At 40.4% G+C, this 8917-nt stretch overlaps 1 protein-coding gene across 5 annotated transcripts in view; it reads left to right on the forward strand.

Annotated features, from left to right (window-relative positions):
- CENPE (centromere protein E) overlaps positions 1-6275 on the forward strand; it is a 72701-nt gene extending 66426 nt beyond the window's left edge. For all 5 annotated transcript variants that reach the window (XM_082603686.1, XM_082603687.1, XM_082603688.1 and 2 more), the window contains 3 exons: positions 713-896; positions 2523-2809; positions 5730-6275. In XM_082603686.1, coding sequence (XP_082459812.1) covers positions 713-896; positions 2523-2809; positions 5730-5821 — 563 coding nt within the window. In that variant the 3' untranslated portion in view covers positions 5822-6275. The remainder of the gene's footprint in view (positions 1-712; positions 897-2522; positions 2810-5729) is intronic.
- Positions 6276-8917: the final 2642 nt, after the last annotated feature.

The raw sequence follows: 8917 nt of genomic DNA on the forward strand, positions 1-8917 counted from the left end.
TTCCTTGTTGTTACAGAAGGGTCAGGATAATTACTCTTGATTTGTAAGTGACTTTCAGGTACATATTGTCCCTGAATTCAGAATAATTCAAAAGGAAATGGACATTGAGTATCTTCCCCACACACACATTACCCCCCTTTTATAAATCGTCAGTGACCCAGTGGATTATTCTATTTCATAAGCACCTCACATTTGTATGCAGTTTTATCTAAAATTTACAGAACAGTTCCTTACATTACTTTTACACACACAGTGTAGAATACTTAATAATATATGCTCTAATATCATTCTAAGGTTTATCTTGTGAACAGGTATGTGTTGAATACTTGTGATGCACTGAATGACGGGGGTGAACCCCACACACACTGTAGGAAGAAGCCCGCCAGGTGATTCTACTGCTATAGAAAGATAGATCAATGGAGGACAGCTCTGGGGAGGATTGTTACTAGTACAGTGATGGTGAATGATCTCAGCAGGATTATGAGAGTGGAATTGGTGGGTGGGGAGAAGCAGGAGGATTCGAGAGCTGTTTAGAATTGATGAGCAAATAGCCGTGTGAGGTTAAGGGAGAAGGAGGTGGGCAAGGATGACTTCCAGGGAGATGGTGGTGTACTGGTTTTTATAGCGACTTACTACCTTTCATAATGTTTTCTTTATTTCTTTATTTGGAACTACTAAAATTATCACCTGTCTGTATTTTTGCCTCCCACAGTGGTATCAGAACATGCTGATCCTCAGCCTTCAAATAAACCCTTCACCTGTGGAGGTGGCAGTGGCATTGTACAAAGCACGAAAGCTCTTATCCTGAAGAGTGAGCATATACGGCTGGAAAAGGAAGTTTCCAAATTAAAGCAGCAAAATGAACAGCTAATAAAGCAAAAGAATGAGCTGTTAAGGTAAGATCTGCTCACACGATATAGAAATTATAGTTACATGTCGGGTAGGATGATATAGACACATACATAAATAGTTTTTGCAGTTGGCAATCCTTTACACATATGGAGAAAGTAATTTTTAAGTTTCATAAAATATGTCTTTTTTAAAAGGCATAAGAATATGGTAGCACCATTCCAGATGTTGGCTATCTGTCAACTGACCTATTTTTAACTAAGCCAAGAACTAGGAAGTAAAGAAAGATCTTTGAGGGAACAGCTTAAATATACCACAGGTCCATATACCCAAGTCAATGAGGCTCTTACTCAAGGAGGAACCCCTTAGGTCCATTATCGTAGTCTACTTAGTTTTACTTTAAAAACAATTCTGACAAATTTAATTATTTGGCTTCTACCAAAGACTAGAATCTTGTGCTAACCTCTACCAATGAGACGAGGAAAAGAATAGGCATTAAACAAATAATTCCACAAATAACTAATCCTTTGTAATGAGTGCTATCGAGCAAACAGCAACAACAAAAAATAGGACATTATGAAAGGGTATATCACAGAGGGATCAAACCTTATCTAGGTATGGGGAGGGGTGGTGATCAAGAGACTGATCTTTAAGACTGGATGTGAAAAATGATTAGAAATTAAGCCAGGTGAAAGGAGAGGTGGGTAAGCCTTCTAGGCTGAGGGAACAGCATGTGCACAGGCTTTGAGTCAGGAAGAGTGACCAGCTGGTGGAACTGAAAGACATCCACTGTGGCCAGGGCATAGAGACTGAGACAGTGAGGTGCAAGATGAGATGCCAGAGGTAACTGATCCAGGTTACACAGGCCCCAAAGGTCATTGGGAGGACGTTTGGGCGGTATCCTAAATGTAATGGAAGGATTAACTCCACTGGAGGATTTTAAGCCAAGGCCTGATGAGATCAGGTAGCATCACAGTATAGGAGGCCCCAATTTAGGAATCTGTTTATTATTGTCCAAGCAAAAGATAATTTTGGCATGGACTGGAATGGTGCCAATGCAGATAAAAATAAGGAAAAGAATTTGAGAAGTAAGTATGAGGTTGTATCAACAGACTTGGCTCACAAAGGAGAGAAGGGCCCCTAGGATGGTTGCCCAGGGTTCTCTCTGGAGAAACTGGATAAATGCTGGTGGCATTTCCTATGAGAAGCAAGACTGTAACTAATCCAGAAAAGCACCGTGAATTATTTCTTTTAAAATAACAAAGGTACATTAGAATCATCTACCCAGACTGATTTATCAAATTATGGCCACAAATTATCAACAGATAAACCTCTGGGCGATATCACTGATTTGTTTAAAAACCTGATGTCATGCTCTGAGCTTTCTTTTCAAAACTCCATGATTACGGAGGTTTATTACAATTACTTAAATTATACTGACCTCATTTCATTTTCTGAACTGTGGAAACAGTCCAAACAGGAAGCATTAGGTTGAAACTTAACTATAAATATGATAAAATGGTAAATTATAGGTTATGTATATTTTACCACAATTTAAAGCAGTTTTTTTTTAACTTAAACGTGAGTATGTTGCAGGAATTGCAGTCTTATGGTCTCCTTTTTTCTCCACCTCCACCCCCACCCCTGCCCCGCCCTGACCCCTCACATTTAAGCAATAATCATCATCTTTCCAATGAGGTCAAAACGTGGAAGGAGAGAACCCTTAAAAGAGAGGCTCACAAAGAAGTAACTTGTGAGAATTCTCCAAAGTCTCCTAAAGTGACTGGAACAGCCTCTAAAAAGAGACAACATATGTCATCTCAGTGCAAGGAATGGAATTTACAAGATCCTGTGCCAAAGGAATCGCCAAAATCTTGGTTTTTTGATAGCCGATCAAAGTCTTTGCCAGTACCTCCTCCAGTTCACTATTTTGATAACTCAAATTTAGGCCTTTGCCCAGGTAGGTAAATATACTGGTTGCTTGGAAATGGGGCGGGGACGGGGGGCGGATAACGGTTGGAACCTCTCTTTAATATGTGGTCCCCACAGGGCAAGTGTAGACAAGAGAGGATGTCGTTGATCGGGCTCACAGAGCACAGACTTCATTGCTGTTTCTGTGGGAGAAAGTTTCTCCAAAGCACAGCTCTGAAGTGCAGTTGTCACTTTTTACCCCACGTGAAGCCTTTTTTTTTTTCTTTCCTTTGGTATGTAAAAATTCTACTTGTGAGTCATTGCTTAGCAAATCAAATCTGAAAATATTTCCTTAGAAATGCAGGAAAACAATCCCAAGTGAAGTTTGCCTCTTAAACCCTCAGCTTTTCCCTAGAATGGACAAGCAACTCTCCCAAGGCCATAAAGATACTACCTTATAAACAAAACCAGTTTTACTGAAAAAGACTTTCTTATCAATTCAATGGGCCAGTATTTCCAATAGTGTTATATTCATTTTACACAAGCCAGATCATAGACTTGTATCATTTACTTATTCATTTAATCAACAGGATTTTTAATTTCAACTCTGTGTCACTTATTAGACCCTAGTGGTACATTAATAAGCAAAACCAGATATGGTCCCTGCCTTCTTAGAGCTTACAGTCTAACAGGTATAGACAGTAATCAAGTAACAAAAAAAAGTAAAATTCTAGAGTGCAAAAGGCTATGAGACTTATAATAGGTTGTTGTTTTTTAAATATTACAGAAGTCTTCCTTGAAAAAGGGAACTGAGATCTAGGAGGTTAATGTGAGTTAGCTTAACAAAGAGGGGAGGGAAAAGCGTTTCAGGCATATGGGACAGTGACAGCCGCCATCGGGGTAGGAGGGACCACAGTCAGGGGAAGGATTGAAAGAAATATGCTGTGGCCAGAGCACAAGGAACACAGGCTTCTGTGGATGTAGTCAGTGAAGCCAAAGGGAGAGCTCAGAGCCAGACATGCAGGACTTTGTAGATAGTGTAAAGGAATTTAAACTTGATCCTGTAGGCATATAGAGGAAGCTGTTGGAAGACTTTAAACAATAGCAGGGGAACGTGATGACTTGTAAATTTTGAAAACATTATCTCAGATGTTAGGTAACCAACAAATCATAGGAGCAAGAGTTTGACAGTTGCCTGGGCAAGGGTGACAGCATGCACCTGGGCAGGTGCAATGGGGATGGAGAGACGTGGACAAATGGGAGAGATTTGGGGGCAAAATGAGCAGTGCTAGGTGCCTGATCGGATGGACTGGGATGGAGTCAGGGATCGCCCCCAGCTCTGCGGAGGTGGTATACACAGAGGTGGGGAACATGTCAGGAGAAGCTCTGTTAATAATGGCGTTTCTCAGTCTTTCTCACCACATAGCATTTATCGTGTGCCCACATGTGTATGGCCACAGCCCTTTGTGACAGTGTAGTTATGCACTTGTAGAAACCTAAAGCAACAAAACTGTACATTAAGAGAGGCAGCTGCCAGAGATCATTTAAAGCTCTGAGCAAAGGTTACCGGGGTTTATGAGAACTCTACTTTGTGACAAAGAAGGAATCAGTCCGTTCTCATCAACTACATGTCAAAATTGGATCACGTCAGCACTCTGACAGTGCTGTTAGAGATATACGAAGGAACAACGCAATTTGGAAAAAATTTTGAACTATTCACTTCATTGAACAGTATGTAACAAACATTTGAGGACCTTCCATTAGCTAACACTTCTGTGGAACTTTTGCTGTATACACACACGCACACACAATTTTAGAAGGGTCTATTCAAACACTGATAAAGTTTTATAATCACCTTTTGATTTTTATCTGACAGTGCCAAAGGCACATGCATAATATGAAGTAATCCAACCTCAAATAAAAATGCTTAAGTCTTTTTATCAATACATGGATCTCTCTGGTACAATTTTTTTTTTTTTTTTTTTTTTTGCTGTATGCGGGCTTCTCACTGCTGCGGCCTCTCCCGTTGCACAGCACAGGCTCCGGGCGCGCAGGCTCAGCAGCCATGGCTCACGGGCCCAGCCGCTCCGTGGCATGTGGGATCTTCCCGGACCGGGGCACAAACCCACGTCCCCTGCATCGGCAGGCGGACTCCCAACCACTGCGCCACCAGGGAAGCCCTGGTACAATTTTTAAGTAAAATAAAAGAGTAGTCTGGAGGGATATATAAATCAAAAACTGACCAATTCAGAATTAAAGGACATAGTCTCAGCTTGAATTAGTAAAATATCAGTCTCAAAAATTTTTAATTATAAAAGGAAATTTATATTATCTCAACACCTAAGATAATTTCCAAGACCAGTTATTCTAGATTTACTTTCATGAATATAATAATTTGAAAATAAATATTGTTTATAAACAAATAGATGCAGTTGAATTGCTTTTTAAAGGCTCAAAGAAAACTTTTTAAAGATGGCTAAATATTCTCTAAAATACATAGTATTTGTACAGCTCACCATTTTTTTTCCCCTAAAAATAGGACTAGAGAAAATCTGAGTTAATCTGTGTTTGGTTCACTTTGAATCTCAAATTGATGAATTCCAAATAAGACTTTATTACTTCTTGGTTTTATGTACAATATGGTTTTTCTAACAATTCATCTTATGAGAAAATGGGGAATAAACTTCTTCAACTCTGAAACTAACACACTATTGTGAAGCAATCATACTCCAATAAAGATCTATTAAAAAAAAACTTCAACTCTGCTGAAGTGAAATATAGTTTTTTAACAAGCAAAATAATGAACCATGTTTAAGCGCTGTGTTTCATTCTTCTTACATCTCTTCTTATATCTCTACTCCAAACATCCTTTTCACTTTAGTTGTATTTGGGATTCGTGTATGTTTTTACTAAGATTACTTTTGTTGTTGATTTTTTTTCCTTTTTTTTTTTTTTTTCCCTATCATAAGAACAAATTGCTGGAGCAGAGACTGTGGATCCCCAGCCAGGTCCTTGGCATGCCTCCTCTGGAAAAGATGTGCCCGAGTGCAAGACTCAGTAGATTCCTCTCTGTCACTTTTCTGGGGGCCCAGCGTTCCATGTTTGAAAATGCCTGTGTTTATCCCTGGCAATGATGTCACAGTCCAACTTAATTTCAGTTCAGTTTTCACTTTGCCGGTAGAATTGGAAGGTGAAGGAACGGGATTCATTCCCGTTATTTAGAATGGTGATAGCAATACCTTCTTCTTGAATGTGGTAATCCTTTAGAAGTTGAATAGTTTTATTTATTTATATGTTTTGTAAAGAATAAACATTATTGAAGGAAATTTCCAATCTTTCCATGTATACATAAAATGTATACTTTTTCATTAATGTAAAGTTATCCACATGTGACGTAGAGAACTCCAAAGCATGATTCATAAATTAATATGAAATATCATTTAATTAACAAAATTACAGACTCCCTTTTTAGTACCTTGGACATTCAATAAACGTTTGCTTAGTTCTGAATGACAGCACCATGTAATATTAACTGATGGTTTCTCGGTGGGGTACTCAGGGTATATTTGGCTCTCTTCTTGTTTGTTGACTTTCAGAATTCTGCTGTAAAAATACACACATGCGTTCCACACTTAGGTTGTTATTAAGGAATAGCAAGTAATATGACCTCTTCATTTTCTAGTTTTAATCTTCCTTTTGCTGTAACAAGCTACAAAAGTTGTTTCTCACTTTTCAGTGTTTTACCCCACTCCCTATGCAAGCACCCTAAATTGGTTGGTTTGTTATTAGACTTTGTACTCGATTGCACATTTATTCCCAACTGGAAGAACCACATAGATTTATTTTACCCTTTCACTTTAGACATGGGGAAACAGCAACCAGAGTTTCCATCAAAGTTTTCTAAACCTGGGGTCCCCACAGATATGTAAGGCATTCTAAGGTGGACTTCATGTAGGCTGTAAAACCTCTGAAATTTAATGTTAACTTTTGTGTGTGGATTCATTTTTCTAGGGTACTAAGGTCCATACTTGCTTTTATCATACTCCCAGAGGGGTCTCTGACCCTACAAGAGGTTATGAACTATGTTTTCAAGAGTATTTGATATTTTATAGCATATAACTTTGAAAAACCACATAGAACAGCAAGATGCTTAAGGTTCAGAACAGAGTTAGTGATTTCAAGGCATTCTTGGCTCTTTGGTTAGAATATTTATTTAAAGGAAGAGATTATGAATTGCATCATAGCCATCATTCTAAAGTCTGGATTGGATTTTCCCTTACCTTAACATACTGTCACAGGGGTTCACTAGGGCTGAGGGGAAAGTGTCCCCTCCTATAATCTTCTCCCCTGGGCCTGTTTCTCCTTTTCGCCCTTACGCAAACAGAACACTATAACAGCACTGCAGGTTTGATTCTTGACGATGTCTAGTAGGTACGTTCACTTGAATAATAAAACTAGTTTAAAGGCCATTAAAAATATAATCAGTCATCAGGTTTCCAGTCTAGCAGAATGTTGCTTAACTCTCTGAATTTGGATGTCAGTTTCCTTCCTTGGATTTGGGAAATTTTGGGCCATTATTGATTTCTTCAAATCAGCTCTTTGTCCCCGTCTCTCTTCTTCTGGTCTACTTGCTGGTGTCCCATAAGCACCTTAGGCTCTCTTCACTTTTTTCTTTCTTTTTGTTTCTCTGACTGCATAATTTCAAATGACCTGTCTTCCACTTTGTTGATTCTTCTGCTTGATCAAGTCTGCTGTTGAACCCCTCTTGTGAATTTTTCAATTTGGTTATTATATTCTTCAGTGCCAGAATTTGTTTGGTTCTTTTTTATAGTTTCTATTTATTTGTTAATATTTTCATTTTGCTCATGCATCATTTTCCTGATTTCATTTAGTTGTCTGCATTCTCTTGTAGATCATTGAGCTCGTTTAAAACTATTATTTTTAATTCTTTGGTAGGTAATTCTTAGATTGCCATTTTTTGGAGTTGGTTTCTGGAGATTTATTTCATTCCTTTGAATGGGCCATGTTTCTTTGTGTGCCTTCTGACTTTTTTTTTTTTTTTTTTTTTTTTGCGGTATGCGGGCCTCTCACTGCTGTGGCCTCTCCCGTTGCGGAGCACAGGCTCCAGACGCGCAGGCTCAGCGGCCATGGCTCACGGGCCCAGCCGCTCCACGTCATGTGGGATCTTCGTGGACCGGGGCACGAACCCGTGTCCCCTGCATGGGCAGGCGGACTCTCAACCGCCATGCCACCAGGGAAGCCAATGCCTTCTGACTTTTTGCTGGGTTTTATGCATTTGTAAAAAACAGCCACCTCTTCTAGCTTCGTACAGGGGAGCACCATCAGTGAGCTCATTTATAGATGCTGGGGTCCTCTGAAACCTTTTGGTGGGATTGCAACTTCTCTGGGCTTGTGTGTGTGGTTTGCCAACTCCAGAGGGTTGCCAGTGCCTTTTTCAGGAGCTCATAACCTCTTCCTCCTTCTGGTGTCTGTCTGCAGTACCGCAGGTTCTTTGTTGCTACAACAGGAAGCCACCCCACTGCCCATTTTTCTCATTGGCCCCCAGGCAGCCAAAGTACATCAGCACCCCAAGTCAGGCGAAACACAAACCAGTCCCTTGTGCAGCCATCCAAAAAGCTGGAAAACCAGACACACACTCTACTCTTCTTCCTCCCTCTCAAGGATGAAGCTTCGAGCTGGGCACGTTGTCCTGATTGTGCAGAGCCACGCCAGCCTCTGATGGCACGGCAGGCTCTCTGGTGCCAAACCATGCCGGTTCCATCAGCACTCCAAGTAGGGGAGCGTGACCAGTCACTCAAGCAGCCCTCAAAAGGCTGGAACTTTGGCTGAATCTTCCACTCTCCTCTTTCCCCCTAGTCCCCATGATGGGGAAACTGAGCCAGGGGCTAAGCTGTACTAGCCTGGGAGAGGGGTAGTAGCAGAAAACGGCTCTTCTCACCCGCTTCAGTGTGGCTGTCCTCAGCTTTGCTCTCACCCAGGGTACTGCAATTTCTTAATGGGCTTCTGAATTTCTCACAAAAGTATTTCGGTCCATATATGGTTGTTAAGTCGGTGTCTGTCGGGGAAAGAGAGCTGGCACTTCTGTTCCTCCATCAATGCTGGAATGTTGCTAACCTCTAATGATCTGAGTTTCAAT

Source organism: Mesoplodon mirus (genome assembly GCF_964341445.2).
Source record: "Mesoplodon mirus genome assembly, chromosome: 2".
Lineage (NCBI taxonomy): Eukaryota > Metazoa > Chordata > Mammalia > Artiodactyla > Ziphiidae > Mesoplodon > Mesoplodon mirus.